This window comes from Saprolegnia parasitica (assembly GCF_000151545.1).
Source record: "Saprolegnia parasitica CBS 223.65 unplaced genomic scaffold supercont2.106, whole genome shotgun sequence".
Classification (NCBI taxonomy): Eukaryota; Oomycota; class Saprolegniomycetes; order Saprolegniales; family Saprolegniaceae; genus Saprolegnia; species Saprolegnia parasitica.
In genome coordinates this window covers 1-16,131 of record NW_012156500.1, presented here as the reverse complement: position 1 = coordinate 16,131, position 16,131 = coordinate 1, and the positions used below count along the sequence as shown (strand labels likewise).

Here is a 16,131-nt window from a genome sequence, read left to right as displayed (position 1 = left end):
GTCTGTCATATTCGGACTCTACAAGTCCTATCGAGCAGGGCAACAAGAGATCGCACGATGGACACTTGTGTAATATTTGGACGTACGCGCATTGTCGCTAGAGCCCATGCAGTGTCCTTCGACTACAGTTGGTGCGACGACTTGGTACGCACCAGAGAGCGTAGTCGGCGCCATTCGCTGGCCACGGCGCGCAAGTGATATCGGTTGTCGATGCAGCCTGTGTCTTGGAGCGAGCGATGCTGCTGCAACAAGATCTTACGCGTTGTCGTCCCTGAGGCGATGTTGCGGCTCGCATATCCGGCGGACATTGCACATCGATGCGAATGGCGCAATCGGATTGGCTAAACGCCCACGAGCTTTCAGCCAATGGCCTCGCGTATCCTTGGAACCAATCGCGCAGAGCCCAATCAAATTAATATGGTCAAGCGACGCCGCAACACGGGCGACGGCGCCAAGAAGCGCTTCAAGGCCGACAAGAAGGCCGAGTCGGTCGCCGAGGGCGAGGCGCCGGTGCCTGCCACGGGCAACAGCAACGACACGGAGAACAAGCCGACGCCCGAGCTCATTCAGGAAGCCAAGTACTACCTCGAGCAGTGGCAAAAATTTACGGCCGACCCCAGCGCCAAGACCGAGACCGGCGAGCCGATTTGGCGCTTCAAGAAGGCCAAGCAAGTGTGGATCCTGCGCTGGATGTACCGCGCCGACGTCGTCAACAAGGCGCTGTTTACGATCGTGCTCGAGTACCTCGGTGGCATGCAGGGCACGGCGCGCGACCGCGTGCTCCGCGAAGCCCAAGACGTCGTCGACGCGACCAAGGACGACGGCGAGAAGGTGCCCGAGGCCGAGCAGACGCTCGAGCAAAAGCTACTGCGCCGGAAACTGAAGCGCGCGTACCAGATCGCCAAGGTCTTGGCGTAAGAAGAATTGGCCATTCAACCATCTACTATTCTAGCAACAACAACCACAATCCCTTTGAAAATCTACGCGTTGTTTGCATTTATACTGCGCTGCAGTGTAGCCACTGTTGACGCTGGGGCGACGGTCCAACCTTTGCGAGGCTTTCGACGTTGCGATGTGGAGAATGGATGGATCATCCCCAATGGGGATGATCCATCCATTCGTGGCCGTCAATGGGGATTCCCCATTGACGGCCACGACACGCGTCGAACACTTGCTGTAGTACTTGGATCTTTGGTATTAGTGCAAGGACGAAAGTGGCTCGTTTTAGAAAAGTGGCGGTTTATATTGACAATAGTGTACACCCGAGCGACGATCGCTCGCATTGCGCCGACCGACTAGCGGCGAAGATACCCACCATACCCCTTGTTGTCAACGCGGCCATACGCTCGCTTCCCGTAGTCCTGGCCAGCGCCGTAGCTCGGCCCACCGTACGTCGGGCGCCCCGAGAGAGATGGGTACCCTGAGCTAATGGCGCCCCGGACGTTCGAGCGGCTGTACCCACGATCCCCGTAGTTGTTGCCATACCCGGTGCCGCCGTTGCCATATTCTGCGTCTTGTTTGCCGTAGCCAGCACCCTGGTTCCCATACCCGGGGCCGCCATTGCCATGGCCCTGGTCGCCGTAGTTGATACCTTGGTCGCCGTAGCCGATGCCTTGGTTGCCATAGCCAGCACCTTGGTTGATGACACCACGCTCGCCGTATCCAACCCCCTGGTTACCGTAAGTACCAGCTTGGTCGCCGTACCCATCGGCCTTGTAGCCATCGGCCTTGTAGCCGTAGCCAACGTCCTGAATACCGTAGCTCCCGCCCTTGTTGTCGTACTTGTCAGCCTGGTTCCCGAAGTTGCCGCCCAGACGAGTTTCGTCCGTGCCGTGGTCACCGTCATGACCGTTGGATCCAGTTGTCAGAGGCGTTGACGCATCGAGGCTGCCAGTGCCCGAAGCTTCTTGGCTCGGCATCGCGCTGACCAAGGTGGCGGCCATCGGAACAATGGTGGCGTCTTGCCCAGCGACAGTCGCAGCGAGCGCAGCAAAGAGAAGAGCAATTGAGTGCATGGTAGAGATGTGGAAACGAGTGCAAAATGCAAAGTGCATTGAACGGCCACCAACGACGGTGCGTCGACCACTATAAAATAGACGTGCTATAAAACCTAGCGCCAATGGAGTGGACCGTCAATTGGTTCGTCTTGACCGAGTCTTGTGCCATCTAGCCAACGATCCGTTCGATACCATTGCCCCTTGCCGAGGGATCACGTCAACGTTTTTCAAGTGCTAGGGACTCGAAAACATCGCGTTTCGACCAAATAGACGACCAGACAGGCCCTTTTATCCTGCTGGATTGGACTGCCAACCACAAATTCCGTGTCCTTCGATGACTTCGAGGTATGCGTTGGTGGTATTAACCGAAACTCATTACGCAAGCGTGTCGTTCCGGTACCCCTAGAGGCGTGCATATGAGCTCCGGATCTGGCAAGTACCTGCATGCATCTCAGGTCTAGTGGCAAGTGCAAAGTCGGAATAATCTTAAGTGCAATCTATGGATGTATCGACTTGATAGTATACTATCTATCCCAGCGATAACGCGGCGACTGAGCTCAAGACGAGGCCGATGCACGGCATCATTGTCGACGCCGAGCTGGGTTTGGGTGTCGCGGACGACGGCGGCTTGGTTGTGTTGCTGCCGCACTTGAGCGCTGCCAGCTCTTCGCTTGAAAAGGCGTTTTTCACACCCGGGTGCGTCGGGGTGTAGGTCGATGTGAGGCTACCGCCTTGGGTCCACGTGCAGCACGGATCCAGGAGCTCTTCGCCGTTCGTCGCGCCGTCGCCGTCCGAGTCGAGTTGGCACAACGTCTTGGTCCAGCCCCCGCCGTTGGCGCTAAAATCGCTCCCGAACGTGTTGCGGCTACCGCCGCCGTTCGCGCTGGTGTGCCCCAGGGCACTCACGCTGGGGACGTTGGCGCCGTTGGGGAGACGTGCGACGTACGACGAGCGCGCGGCGACGCCTGCGACAAGAAGCGCAAGAGTGAAAAGTTGCATTTTTATCAATGGAGGAATATACATCTCGCATTTCCGCAGGCGTTGAACGCGATTTGCACCCGCCATTTTCGATTCCAACACGGCGAAACGGCATCACGTGCTGGGAAAACGAGTGCCAATGGCTTCCAACGCCCACGCTCCTATTGAGCGAATGCATTGTTCAGGCGTTGAAGGCGTTTAAGGCGTTGAAGGGTTAACAGCACACTTAAACCCTAAGATTTGGGCGATTCCTCCACCTCCAGTTGTCTCAGGATGACAAGTGGTCGTTGAAGAAGAGGTGAAGACGGTCGGCCAGCGGCAGATATGGGTTCGGGTTGCGGTACACGGCCACGGCGACGACGGCTTCAATGAATTCGCCAAACGTCAAGTCGAGCTCGAGGTCGTTAGGCGAGACGGTCGCCTCCGTGTGGTGCATCGCGCTCAGAAAGACGAGCTTGGCGCGCGCGACCGGAAAGATCGCGTCGATCAAATGCCGGTCTTTCAACCAGCTGCTGAATTCCGCGAGGTTCATGCTCTTGGCCCGGTGCTCGACAGCGTAGAACGCAAATACCTTTTTGAGCTTCTTGTCAGCGGCGCGCACGACCGCTTGCACGTCCGAGGCGCCCAGTTGGCGCTTGAAGAGCGTCAGGCTCTGCTTCGCGCGCTCGGCCGCGAGCTTCAAGAGTTTGCTCTCGACAAAGTCCGTGACGCTACCCACGAGCGACGGCGGCGCGTCGGTCGTGGCGGCTTTCTGGCTCAAGTGGTGCGCGACGCGGACAATGGCTTCTGCAAACTCGTGCGTCGAGAGACTGCGCTCGGCTCCGACGTTGTCGTGGACATCGGTCGTGTGCTGCACAAGCACTTGGAGATAGCCGCGCGCCATGAGTTTGCGATCAAAGACACCCGTGTCGGCGATCAGCTTGCAAAATTCGTGCTCTGAGAGCGAGAACCCACCGGCGCTGACGCCGCAGCTCTTGAACAAATCGAGGAGCGGCACCACGTGCGTCTGGAGGAGGCTCTGGATCGCTTTAAAGTCGTCTGGGGCCGGACACATGAACTCGAGGCGGCTGTAGTTGAGCGCCACGGACGCGGCGAGGCGCTGCTTGTCGAGTGCCACTTGCACATTGGTACATCGCCCGCTGCTGCGGCGTGCGACGTCCTCGAAGCCATACGCGAGCGTGTGCTGGGTGTGCTGGCCCACGATAAGTGCCGTTGCGTGGTGCAGTCGCAGCGCGTGGGCTTGGGCGTGCTGGACCGTCTGGAGGTCGCGTAAAATGTTGCGGCAACTCTCGCGCGTCGCCGCGTCCGACTCGTACGCTGGAAAGATATCGGGGCGCAGTGCGGCCCAGACGCCGTCGATTGACAAGTGCAGCTCGCTCGTCGGTGCGTCCCCAGGCGGTGTCACCGAGAGGTCGTGAAACTGCACAAACAAATGGAGGAGCACCAAGTAGTAGGCGCTAAAGTCGCTGCTTTCCATGTCGTCGCGCGTCGCCAGCTCGTGCCCAAGCGCTGCGTACATCGCCGCCAGCTCAAAAAAGAGCTTCCACTGCGCGCGGTGTAGTGTGTGGTGTGTGCTTGTGGCGAGCAGCGGGTCGCGATGACAAGCTTCGTCCCACCGCTTGTCGTACGCTGCTTTGGACGCAGGTACAAAATACCACAGCAAGTGGAGAAGGAGCTTGGGCGACGCCATGTGCAGGTAGACGTCGCTGAGCGTCGGTAGCGGCGCGAGTACCGTGAGCGATGCAGTCGCGTTGATGCTCGTGATCGCAGCGTTAATCCAGTGCAAGACGATCGCATGCGGGGGCTCGGCCGTGACCCGCGCTGCCACGACGTTTAGCGTCGTAATAGAGGCGAACGGCACGTCCATTTTGGGCACGGTCATGTCGGCGACGAGCGAGAGGTCGTGGACCATGAGTGCGTCCATGACCGACTACAGACACCCATTCGATCGTGTTTATAAAACGAACGAGACGTACCGATGCGCACGTGGGTTCGAGGGCGTACGCGACCGTGTCGGGTGCAAGGGCTTTATAGTGCAGTAGCTCTACAACCATATCATTCAAGACGTTGTTAGGGATGGCAAAGCGAGATGGATCGCGCACGCTGGAGGCGGAGATCGACAAGTGGCATGAGCTGGGTCGTCACGGCGACGATTTGGTCCATGGCCATGACCAACGAGCCTTTGACTTCGTTGAGCAAGCTCTTGGCCTTGACGAGCTCCTACGGCCACGATCGAAGCGTTCGCATTGCAAAAGACAGTACTACCTCGGCCGTCTGGGCTTGGTTGTTGGACCTACAACCATCCATTTACAGTCAACAAAGTTACAATCGAGTTCAGATATAGTACAAAAGAGTGTCCTTCATGCGTTGGCAGCGCTTTCGAAGCCGCTTGGTCACGAACCGCATCCAGAGCATCCACACACGCTGCTTGGCGAGTTTGCGGCGTCTATGCATCAGCATATCAACTTGATACACATCGCACACAACGCATACTTGTCGAGCGCGATCGTCCAGCGAAGCGCACGCTGCTCCTGGCACATGTCTCGGAACGCGGCCCATGCGCGGAACGTGTCGGCCTTGCGCCGCGACCGCGCTTGCATGTCCTTGATGCGGATGAGGCGCGCCATGATGTCCTCGCTCGCCGTCGCTTCGGCGCGAACCTTGTGCCACGCCTTGAAGATCATGCGCATGATGTGGAAGCGCAGCGTGTCCGAGGTCCGACTCATGATGTTCATCGCGACGCGGGTCCGCACCATGGTCGCTTGGCGGAACGCGGCGTCGGCTTTCAGGGCCTCGGCGTCAAACTGGGCGTAGCGCAACAGCTTGCGTGCCATCTACTCGGTATGTCACTGGCGAGAAGCCATGAGTGTCATTTGTCCACCTTGCTCGCAGTGATGTGGGGATCGAGGCTCAAAAGCGTGTTGACCACATAGTGCATGCGCGGTGCCTCGCGCATGCGCTGGCAGCCGCAGAAGGAGCACTGGAGCTGCCAGAGCATGTTGTTGCCGTGGCAAAACCCGCAGCGCGGCGGTGGCGCGTGCGATGCTGGCGGCGCTTCGGTTGAGCTGAACTTGACGTACTGCAGCGTGCCTTTGCCATACGCGACTCCGACGACCGGGCGCCCCTTCGCGTCTACAATGTCCGGGTGCGTCGTCGACACCCGGCGATGGCGCGTCTCGAGTGGGTCGACATCGGTGCTGCTGGTCGTCGACTGCCGGCGGCTTCGAAGCCGTGATGCACTCTGCACGCTGCGAAGGACCTGGGGCGCCTCGCATTTTTCTTGCGGCACACCACCGCACAGCGCCTGCTGCTTGTTTTGTACCAGCTCGTGGATCGACGCGCGCAGCGGCAGCGAGGCGCAGCGCCCGGGCGAGCGGCGAGCTGCTATCTCGGCCGCGTCGCTCATGATGTCGTCGCCTGTCTAGGCGCTACCGGTTACGTGTGGCGGTTTCGCGTGACCCAAGCTCTCGCAGGACTGGATGAGAGTGATAGGAAGAGATCCGTGGACAGGTGTTGGCTCGATCCCACGATCGTCGTCGCTCCAACGACGACCAAATGGTAATAGTGATAGGCACGCCTCACTAGACAAGTAGCACTTGGTCGGATACATGAAATGGATTTTCTTATTAATAACTGCGGTCGTGGTTACTTTAACATGGTTTCCTCTAATGCACTGTGCCTTTTCACACATACTACAAAATGCCAAGTGCGAAGAGGAAGAAAAATGAAGCTACTGGATTGTGATGGTGGTGTTTTTTAAAATCTTGATGTTGAACGCGAGGCTCGTGATCGCTGTGTACTTGTGGTCGAGGAGATAGAGGTTGCGGTCGCCATCTTGTACGACTCGGCAGCCCGTGTCACCGGTCGCGGCTGCACTCTCATCGGGCGCGACAGCCGACAACGACGACAACAAGGGCTTGTGGGGCGAGGTTTGCGGGGCCTTGACGGTGACGGCTTTGCTCTTGTTGGCCCGCAGCCCTTTCTCTGGCAAGCCAAAGCACACGAGGTGGCTCGTAAAGAACCACTGCAGCGTACTCAGTCGGCGCGCGGTCACGATGATGACGGACGTATCGGGCGTCACGTCGTCGAGGTAGTCGCATAGGATCGAGCTGCTGTTGAAAATAGCTTGGCGCGCCAGTGAGTTTTTGGTCATGACGCGCCAAAATTTTGAAAAAATCACGTGGTCCAGCGCTGTGAGGAGCAGGACGTTGGCGATCAAGCCAATGGTGATGGATGATGCGACGCGCATGTAAAACCCATCAAAAACGTTGACGCAGATGCCGTCGATGCGCCGAACCGCGTTGCGCACATCGACAGTGATCGAGTTGTTGTACTCGATGAACGGCGGCACGTAAAAGAGTAAAACCGCACTGGCATACAGCGTTTTGACGCTGCTCCAGTTGAAGAAGCGCATGACGACGCTCTCGCCATTGAACGTCGCGACGCCGAGGAGGTTCCAGAGGATTTTGCACCCCTTGAGGATCGCGCAGTTGACCCAGAGAAGCCGTGTCGACAGCGAAAAGAGCTGGAGCGAGTAGAGAAACTGCGGCGCGTACATCGTGTACAAGTTGACGTTGCGCATGTACAAGAGGCAGTTGGGAATGTCGATGAGGACGCTCGCCGCGTACAGAAACACAAAGATGTCCGAGTTGTAGCAAAACATATCAAAGCGCAGCGCGTGGCTTTGGTGCCGGAAGACCTTGGGCAGCACGGTGCGGACTGCGCGCGTCAAGACTGACTCGGCCTTGGTCGGGTCCACGTCGTGCCACTGGACCGTGCGGCGGCTCGCAAGGTACCCAAAGACGGCAAACACAATGGCCGTAATCTTAGCCGCCAGGGCGACTTGGCCGAATGCGCTGTTGGGCATGATAAAGCCGAGCTTGTAATTCGATCCAGGCAGGAAGCGCGAGCTGGTGACTGTGAGCGTCTTGGTCGTGTCGTTGTAGACCATGGTCATGTTGCAGACCGAGTACCCGAGCTCGGCGACGGGGTCGCAGCCCGAGCAGAACGACCGAGAGAAGATGCGGTAGTAGTTGACGCGGTGCGTCTGGGGCACACTCGAGTTGAGAAGGGCAATCTCGGTCGTAAAACGCTTGTCGACGGTCGTGCGTCCCGGAATGTAGTTGCGATCTATGAGCTCGTCGCTCGTCATACTCGAATTGCCGAGGTTCGCTGTCGTATCGTCCGAGAAGAAGTGGGTCATGGCGTTGCCCCGGAAGAATGTGACAGCATCCGACAGCAGCGCGAGCTTGACCTTGCTCGAGACTGCCACGTCTACCGCGTACGTCGACTCGAAGATCGGGCACAACACCGAGTCGGGCGTGAGCGGAATGTCGCCGGTTTGAATGACATAGATCTTGTCGCTCTTGGTGACCATGTGCACGACCGAAAAGTTGGACATCCACTGCCCCAAGTTGGACAAGTTGTCGACGCCGAGGTTCGTCGCAAAGCTGTACTTGGCGCGGAGCTGCGCTAGCGACTGCACGGACGCGATTGGCGTCAGAAAAAAATACCCGCCACCCAGAAAGTTGCCGATCGCCCAGTTGTTGGCTGTCGCGTCGCCCGCGATCAAGAGGATGACGCAAAAGCCCGCGACCGTGACGATGACTTGGTACCATTTACGGAGCTGGAAGCGCCAGTGCTCGCGGCGCACCGAGGCGAGGATGGCTGGCGTCGGGCTGGTCACCATGGAGTGAGTTCGTTGATTTGACTTCAACTCGTCGGCTTTTCTCGCCGTTGTGGTGCACTCGACCTAAGAATACACACTGGAAATGTAACGGGTCCACGCTAAATCCAACAACAGGCGCCTTGCACACAATGGCGCGCCAACGACTCGGTCGCGTGCTGCGGTGGACCAGCTTACGTTTTCTCACTCGTTCCGTCGTTCAGTAGGCTGCAAACTCAATACTAGGCTCTCCGCCTGAATGCGATTGTTCTGATCACGTCGTGCTTGCGTGATTGCATGGGCGTCGGTACCCTATTTTGAAAATCCACGCGACGATTATGTGATCAGGAGTTCTTTGCTGTGTGATTGGTCCTAAATTCGGACCTCTCAACACGCGGGCGATAACGCACTTTTTTAACAATCCCTGTCCGACCGCTTCGACCCAAGTACAAGCTTGTGTTTCCCTTTCTCTTGATCCAGCGTTGCTACAATATTGTACCCGATGCAGAAGACTCGCAAGAGGCCGCAAGGGGGCAAGGTTGCAAGCAATCGAACCGGATCCGGAAAAACACCACGTATCTTTATCCGGATTCCGGTTGGACCCAACTTTCGCGAGCGCAAACCAATCCTCGGTGGCACTCGGCACCGCAGCGACCATTGGAAGCGTCTCTATTTCCATTCATGAGCGATGCGATGCGACAACACTTTTTTAACGAGATCGTAGCAAGCACAAGGTCCCTGTTGACATCGTGGTAGGAGATGATGGCTCATCGTTCTTGGGCCGTATCCACGGCGCCAGGCCTGCCATAACATCGTTCCGAACCTGCCGGTGCGGTGGATGGTATTAATAAATCCAACACGACGAACTGATGCTTCTCCGAAATGCAGTCCCCTTCGCTGAACCTGTGGAACACATGCCACAGTCATTGTCATGGAGTTGCTACAGAAGCACGAAAGCCAACTCCAGCGCTACCAAGGCGAGCTGTGGAATCGTGCTTTCTGTCCCCCGGAGCAAACTTGCCTCCAACGCATCAGGAACGGCAGATATTAATAAACCTGGTCGTTGGTGAAACGTCAGCAATCAGCACCACACGACACAAAAATGGACACTGCTGTGATTCACGGGATGTCCCGCAGCGTGGCTCCACGCAGCAACCGGATAAAGATACAAACACAGCACTGCGTGTTTGTAACCGGATCCGGTCCAATGTCAACCTTGCAGCAAGGTTACCCACTGCAGCAAGGCCCTTGCTGCAGTGGTGTCGTGCATGGATGCCGTGTGGGCTGCCTTCTTGACGAATCTTTGACGCTGGTGGCATTTGCACATGGTGCGTCAACTGCACGCGGCGCATGTCAGATGCTTCTATCAGCGGTCCATGGGGTTTCAAACCGTCGGTCGTGCTAACGTGACCGACACCAAACGACGGCGTCGCCACGAAAGCTTTTCGTACCGTAGTACCAACTACTAGTAGTAAACGATGCACTGTGCCTCATTCGAAGGGTGGTGACAAGGCGCCAAACAAAGATGGGGTGTGCAAGCAGGACCCTGTATTATCAACCATAGATGTGTTGATGATGAGAGCGTCGTATTTTGAGGGGTGTTAAATTAGAACGTCGTCCCACTCTATTTACCCTCACAAAACGAGCTCTAGAACCTTATACCTTCCTGAAGACCCCACCCTCCTCCCTACTGCGGCGCTCGACTGCCCGCAAGGCGGAGATGCCAACGGTGCCCCCAAACCCTTCAGAAACCAAGGGGAAAATCGGACGACGTTTTAATTTACAACCCATCAGAATACGACGCTCAAATTGAATTCCCCTGCGTTACATGCCACCGCGACGCAACGCTTAGGACGAAACGGTTGCCTCGAGGTCGTTCCCACGTTTGCATTCTTCAAACGACCTCGTGTAGCCCACTCGCGCGAAATCGACATTATGGCATCCCGTAGCTCGCTGACGCCCGGGGGGGGCGCGTACCTGGTCGCCAACGCCGCATCGACGACGATCAAGTCGAAGCGCGGCACCGCCTTCATCGTGAACCGGGCGTATGCGCTCGTGGTCTCGACCGTCTCGCTCCTTGTCGTGGCGCTTGTCGCGGGTGATGCCGTCGTCAACAACTGGACCATGCTCAACTACCTCGGTGGCGGGTTCTTCTTCATTACGCCGATCGCTGCAGTCGCTAGCATCGACCAGCTCAGTGCGCAGTACAGCTTTCCACGCCACCTTGGCATGCACAATCTGTCCAAGGTCGGGCGCTGGATGGCCAACTACTCGGTGATCAACATGGTCGCCAAGAGTGACCGGATTTACCTCATTAACACGGGCGACATTTTGCTGACCGCCGACTCGGTGCTCTGCCCCATCTTTGCCAAGACCTATGGTGTCGATATGGGCGCAACCAGCTTTCGCGTGAGCCTTGCGCTCGCGTCGGACGCCGTGACGCACTTTCGGGGCAATGCACTCACGCACTTCTTCACGCGCGACGAGACCGAGAACCTCGGCAACACGAGTCTCTCGAGCAAGCAGCTCATTCAACTCAACTACATTCCCGGCCGCATTACCGTGGACAAACGCTTCACGACCGAGTTTACCCTCCTCAACTCGAGTGTACCCCAAACCCGGGTCGTCAACTACTACCGCATATTTAGTCGGTCGTTCTGCACGGGGTGCGATCCCGTCGCCGAGCTCGGGTACTCGCAATGCAACATGACCATGGTCTACAACGACAGCGCACGAACCGTCCAAGTCACGCGCTCGGAGTTTGTGCCGGGGTCGGTGTACAAGCTCGGCTTTATCATGCCCAGCACGGTCCTCGGGCAAATCGCGCTCGCCGCCAAGATCATTGCGATCGTCTTTGCGGTTCTTTCGTACATTGCGAGCCGCCGGACCGTGCAGTGGCTGGACGTGGACCCAACGCGTAGCGACTCGCTCCTCACGCGCGTCCAGCGCGCGATCGTGCCCAAGTGCTTTCCGCACCAGAGCCACGCGCTGAGTTATAGCATGTTTTGCTACAACTCGGACGTCTTTGTCTTCTTGTACGCGTTTAGCGTGCTCATTGACATCCAAAATTGTCTCTTGTACGTCCGCAACGTCAACTTGTACACGATGTACGCGCCCCAATTTGGCTATGCGCTGCAGCTGTTTGCTCTGAGTTCGCGGCTGCTCTGGGTCAATTGCGCGATTCTCAAGGGGTGCAAGATCGTCTGGAACCTCCTTGGCACTGCTGCGTTCACCGGCGACAGCTGGATCATGGGCCTCTTCAACCTCAGCAGCGTCACATCGCTCTATTTGAGTGCGATTTTTCTCTTTTACGTGCCGCCGTTCATCGAGTACAACAACGCGATCATCGTGAGCGTCACCAACGCCGCCGAGCGCATCGACGGCATCTGCTGCGAAGTCTTTGACGGCTTTTACATGCGCGTCGCGTCGTCCATCACTGTCGGTCTCTTCGCCAACCTCGTCTTCGTCACTGTGCTAGACCACATTGTACACTTGAAAAAGTGGCGCGCGCTGGCCCAGCACTCGTTGGCGCGTCAAGCCATCTACAATAGCTCGTCGATTGTCTGCGACTACATGGACGATATTTACGACGCGCACGACGGACCCATCTTTGTGTGCCACGCGCGGCGCCTTAGCACGCTCTACTGGTTCTTCACGAGCCACCTCTTGCTCTTTGGCCTCCCAGAGAAGAAGAGCCTTCGCGTGCGCAAGGCGTCGGCGCTCACCGTGCAAGCCAGAGTCGCCTCGTCGGGCTCGGCGACGCCACCGGTGCAGCCGGTGGTCGTGCCCGAAGAAAGCAACGACTACATGGTCGTGCAAGACAGCGACCACAACCTCCACATCCTTGACGGTAAGCTGGCGGAGGTCACAAGCCTCGTCTTCAACATCAAGATCCTCAAGAATACCACCGTCACCATCAAGTAGATATCGAACGTCTCTCTATTTGTATGTCCATGTGTGTATGCGTGCGTATCAGTCGTGTTTGAGGGTCTGCTTACTATGTAGTACAGGAGGTAATCCCCGAGGAGGGCTTCTTGGTCCTTGTTGCACTCGAGTAGAACGACAATTGTGGCATGGAAATCGAATTCGTCATCCGATTCATACAATAATATTCGTAGTCAATGTGGAAGTTCAACCCGCTTCCAGAGACAAAATAGCGACTACCACAACCGAGTGAAGCGTGCCCTGCGACATCGGTCATGAGCACTGGTGATGGGCATGAGGCGTGTTCATGTGGGATGGTATACAAATGGCAAGTCTTGCCTTTTTGATTTGAAGGGTACACTTGAAATTTGTAGACTCGATGAAATGTAGCACTCGATGGCGATGGTGCCACTGCTGGTGGGATGCCCGCCACAACAAAGGGGCCATTGATCGCGCCTTTCGAGCGTCAAACTTTCCTCTTTTCTTCTCCTTTTCAATTTTAAAGTTTAGAGGGCCCGCTAGATTGTGCGCTGTCCCGATATCAAACCGAAACCACAAAGCTCGGCCACACTGCCCCGAGAAAACGCGAGGTTTGCGTAGTCGGTAGGGATCGCGACTCGTGTCGACAGGCCTAGCTTTGCTGTCATGACGCGGATCCATGTTTTCGTCGCTCAAGGGTAGCCCGTTGTACATACGTGCACGCTTTGCCGGAAGGAGCAGCCACCGTAGACGCTATGAAGAGCACCATATGAGCTTCGTGCGCATGTCTTGGTCCAGAATGTTGCGATGGGTCTTGTACCGGTACTCCGTCGGCAGGCGCTCGATTCGGTCGTAGGAGTCCACAGAGTGAGCGATAGAAGGAGTGCACCGAGCCACGGCAAGCGCCTCTGGCGTAGATCTTCCAGAGCGCGGTGGCGTGACCACAGCCCTTTTTGGCCCTCTCCACCAATGTTTTGATGCGCCTCTGCGTGTCCTTGAGCTGCTGGCGCTCAGCAGCAGGCAGACTTAGAAGCTTACCGTGTTGGAGGTCGAAAACAAGTAGGTGCTGGGCCGAGACGCCGCGGTCCGACGTGACAATGCCTGCGAGCTCGGGGTTCCACGCCGAGGCTGCGATCGTCCAGCCGTGCTTCTCGGCCAAAGAGACGGAACGCGGTTTGGACTGCCGAGAGACCCGGTGCACATGCTCCAGCATAGCCATCGTGCCGGCTTCGAGGGTCTCGTCCGGCGTCGAGTACAGCGGCGACTGGTATCTAGTCGTGGCCGAGCTCTTGCGTCGCGGACGATACGTGAAGCGGCACCTGTACACGTCGCCGCACTCTTCGCAATCGAAGCATGTGCCGGGCGTCAAGGTCGCAGGTCCCATACAAATCGACACCTGCTTTTAGCTTCGTGCAGCTTGAAAGCCGGCATGGGAAAGTCATGAGGACACATTGTGTCTTTTTGGCCATTCCAGCTTCTACAAAATTGTACTATGACAACTCGGATATAGTGCCATCACCCAAACATTCGAATAGATTGACGGCGTGCGCGTTGACGTCTTCAACGGTTTTTACATCCGCGTCGCACGTTCGATTGCGCTCGGACTCCTCCTCAACGTTTTGCTCGGTACCGCGCGCACAAAAAACGGGGTCTTTTTAGCCAAAAACTGCTTGGCGCGCCAAGCGAACAGCACCCCGATTGTCTGCGATTACTTGGACGGCTGCCTGGGCTGCGCATGAAGAAGCAGTCGCTCAGCAACGTACAATCGCACCTCCAGACGCAGCAAACCGATACAACAATCTTCTTTGCAATCAGCGACGTCGTCTCGGTTCTGAACGCTGAAAAGCCCGGCGGCAGCAGCGACGACATTCGCGACACGGTCGACATGGTCACCCAGGAATACATGGTCGTCCAGGACAGCGACCGCACCTTCTCGACGGTCAGCTCAACGACGTGACGAGCCTCGTCTACACCAGCAAGGTGCTAAAAAAACTCTTTTGTCACCATCAACTAAGACAACACCATTGTCCAATACACAAACTGCACGCAAAGATCCGAGCATAGCCCAGTTGGTAGAGCGTTTGACTGTAGTTGGGTATCCGTATACAAACTGCACGCAACTCGACATCCAACACACATGTCGCAGATATGACCTGCATTCTCAAAACGTCGAGTGTTGGTCATCGTCATCACAGCATCACTGGAACGTGCCTCGAACGCCGCTCGTGGCCAAGAGGATCGTCGCGCTGGCGATGTCACTTTGCCTTTTGCACAATGACGACCACATCGCCCGTGCCGCTGCGCGAGATCATGGACGAAGCATATGCACGCGCCGTCGCTGCGACACACGACGACCTCCCTGAAGGCTATGACCCCAGAGACTTCGAGGACAGCCTCCCCGACGGCTATGACCCCAAGGACTTTGAGGATGACTTGCCGCCAGGCTACGATCCACGTGATTTTGAAGATGGTTCCGGCTACAGCGTCGACGCGCTGGCGGCGGACGTGGACTACGCCTTGGCACTCTCGCTGCAAGAGGCGGAGGCCGACATCGATGGCAGCGACTATACATCGCTCGTTTTGACGCAAGCCTCAGTGTCCAACGACGCGGACGACGACGACTATGATGAGGACGACGAGGACGACGACGTCGTGCCCGCCAACTTTGACTTTTCGGTCGCGCCCAAGGACGACAAGCCCAAGCGCAAGAAGCGGGTGCAGAAGGACGCCCGTCGGTTCTACAGTGCCGCCAAGGTGGCCGCGGTGCCTCGTCAGCTCCTCGCGCTAAAAGGACGGCTCGACGACGTGGATGCGCTCATGACGTTCCTCTCGACGCAAACGAATTCGCTTGCAATCGACTTGGACGGGCACAAGATGTTTCGGGCGGCCGCGACTGTACGCGACGACGAGTTCTCTCTCTACGTCAAGGGCATGGAAGCCGATATGCAGGTGCTACTGGCGTATATCATGACGCAGGTCGAGTCGGTCGTCATATTGGCCGTCAAGGACCTTGCGGCCGCGCCCGAGCCGCTCGTGTGCCTCGATTAACCCGCCACACATAATATCACTATTAACCTTTGCATTTCACCGAAGGTGCGCGATTCGCCTGGCAGCATAAAGCAAGCACGTTGCAGTTGCCCTGCGCTGTCAAACCACGATGGTACAGCTTTGGTGGGAGAGGCTGCCGGCACCACCCCAAGCCATTCACGCTTGTACACTGCGGCAGAGTCTGCCAATCATCCTAGTACCTTGATTCAATTAGGGAGCTTGAAAGCACTCTAGCAGTTTATCAGAAGGGCGGCGGCGGCGTCTCGGGTTGGGTCATGGCCTTGGGCAAGCTCGCACTGCATCATGCTGCCACGTAAAAACCAGGCGGCATTCCTGATCTCGATCGACCTCAACTAGGACTAGCATACAAAAAATGAGTTTGGGCGTAGCCAAGGCATCGTTCCGAATTAGGTTTTTCCTTTTTCGAACGATGGAACAACGCTGGTCGTGTACATTGGCATGGCCAGTTTAAGATCGACGACGCGGATGCTCAAGCTGCTGCTGCACCACCACACGAAGGTCGGCGTCTTCCTCGTCGTC

The 16,131-nt window shown here is 57.1% G+C and overlaps 8 protein-coding genes across 8 annotated transcripts; 4 read left to right on the top strand and 4 right to left on the bottom strand.

The window, feature by feature from the left end:
* The first annotated feature begins 410 nt into the window (after positions 1-410).
* SPRG_12908 (hypothetical protein) lies at positions 411-984 on the top strand. The gene has a single exon (XM_012352738.1). The coding sequence runs from the start codon at positions 418-420 to the stop codon at positions 916-918; it is 501 nt and encodes a 166-aa protein (XP_012208128.1). The 5' UTR covers positions 411-417; the 3' UTR covers positions 919-984.
* Positions 985-1,295: 311 nt separating this feature from the next.
* On the bottom strand, positions 1,296-1,943 carry SPRG_12907 (hypothetical protein; the record flags this gene model as incomplete). The annotated part of the gene is made up of 1 exon (XM_012352737.1): positions 1,296-1,943. The coding sequence occupies one exon, from the start codon at positions 1,941-1,943 to the stop codon at positions 1,296-1,298; it is 648 nt and encodes a 215-aa protein (XP_012208127.1).
* A 515-nt stretch (positions 1,944-2,458) lies between these two features.
* Positions 2,459-3,002, bottom strand: SPRG_12906 (hypothetical protein). Its single transcript, XM_012352736.1, has one exon. It carries the CDS (start codon positions 2,994-2,996, stop codon positions 2,526-2,528), a length of 471 nt encoding a protein of 156 aa, XP_012208126.1. The 5' UTR covers positions 2,997-3,002; the 3' UTR covers positions 2,459-2,525.
* A 173-nt stretch (positions 3,003-3,175) lies between these two features.
* SPRG_12905 (hypothetical protein) lies at positions 3,176-6,381 on the bottom strand (the record flags this gene model as incomplete). Its single annotated transcript, XM_012352735.1, has 7 exons — positions 3,176-4,905; positions 4,952-5,019; positions 5,078-5,195; positions 5,241-5,268; positions 5,323-5,421; positions 5,469-5,809; positions 5,857-6,381. 7 exons carry the CDS (start codon positions 6,379-6,381, stop codon positions 3,244-3,246), a joined length of 2,841 nt encoding a protein of 946 aa, XP_012208125.1. The 3' UTR covers positions 3,176-3,243.
* Positions 6,382-6,705: 324 nt separating this feature from the next.
* On the bottom strand, positions 6,706-8,700 carry SPRG_12904 (hypothetical protein; the record flags this gene model as incomplete). Its single annotated transcript, XM_012352734.1, has 1 exon — positions 6,706-8,700. The coding sequence occupies exon 1, from the start codon at positions 8,662-8,664 to the stop codon at positions 6,706-6,708; it is 1,959 nt and encodes a 652-aa protein (XP_012208124.1). The 5' UTR covers positions 8,665-8,700.
* Positions 8,701-10,575: 1,875 nt separating this feature from the next.
* On the top strand, positions 10,576-12,564 carry SPRG_12903 (hypothetical protein; the record flags this gene model as incomplete). The annotated part of the gene is made up of 1 exon (XM_012352733.1): positions 10,576-12,564. The coding sequence occupies one exon, from the start codon at positions 10,576-10,578 to the stop codon at positions 12,562-12,564; it is 1,989 nt and encodes a 662-aa protein (XP_012208123.1).
* Positions 12,565-13,640: 1,076 nt separating this feature from the next.
* On the top strand, positions 13,641-14,500 carry SPRG_12902 (hypothetical protein; the record flags this gene model as incomplete). Its single annotated transcript, XM_012352732.1, has 4 exons — positions 13,641-13,738; positions 13,778-13,913; positions 14,079-14,243; positions 14,291-14,500. 4 exons carry the CDS (start codon positions 13,641-13,643, stop codon positions 14,498-14,500), a joined length of 609 nt encoding a protein of 202 aa, XP_012208122.1.
* A 317-nt stretch (positions 14,501-14,817) lies between these two features.
* SPRG_12901 (hypothetical protein) lies at positions 14,818-15,591 on the top strand (the record flags this gene model as incomplete). Its single annotated transcript, XM_012352731.1, has 1 exon — positions 14,818-15,591. One exon carries the CDS (start codon positions 14,818-14,820, stop codon positions 15,589-15,591), a length of 774 nt encoding a protein of 257 aa, XP_012208121.1.
* Between the last annotated feature and the right edge of the window lie 540 nt (positions 15,592-16,131).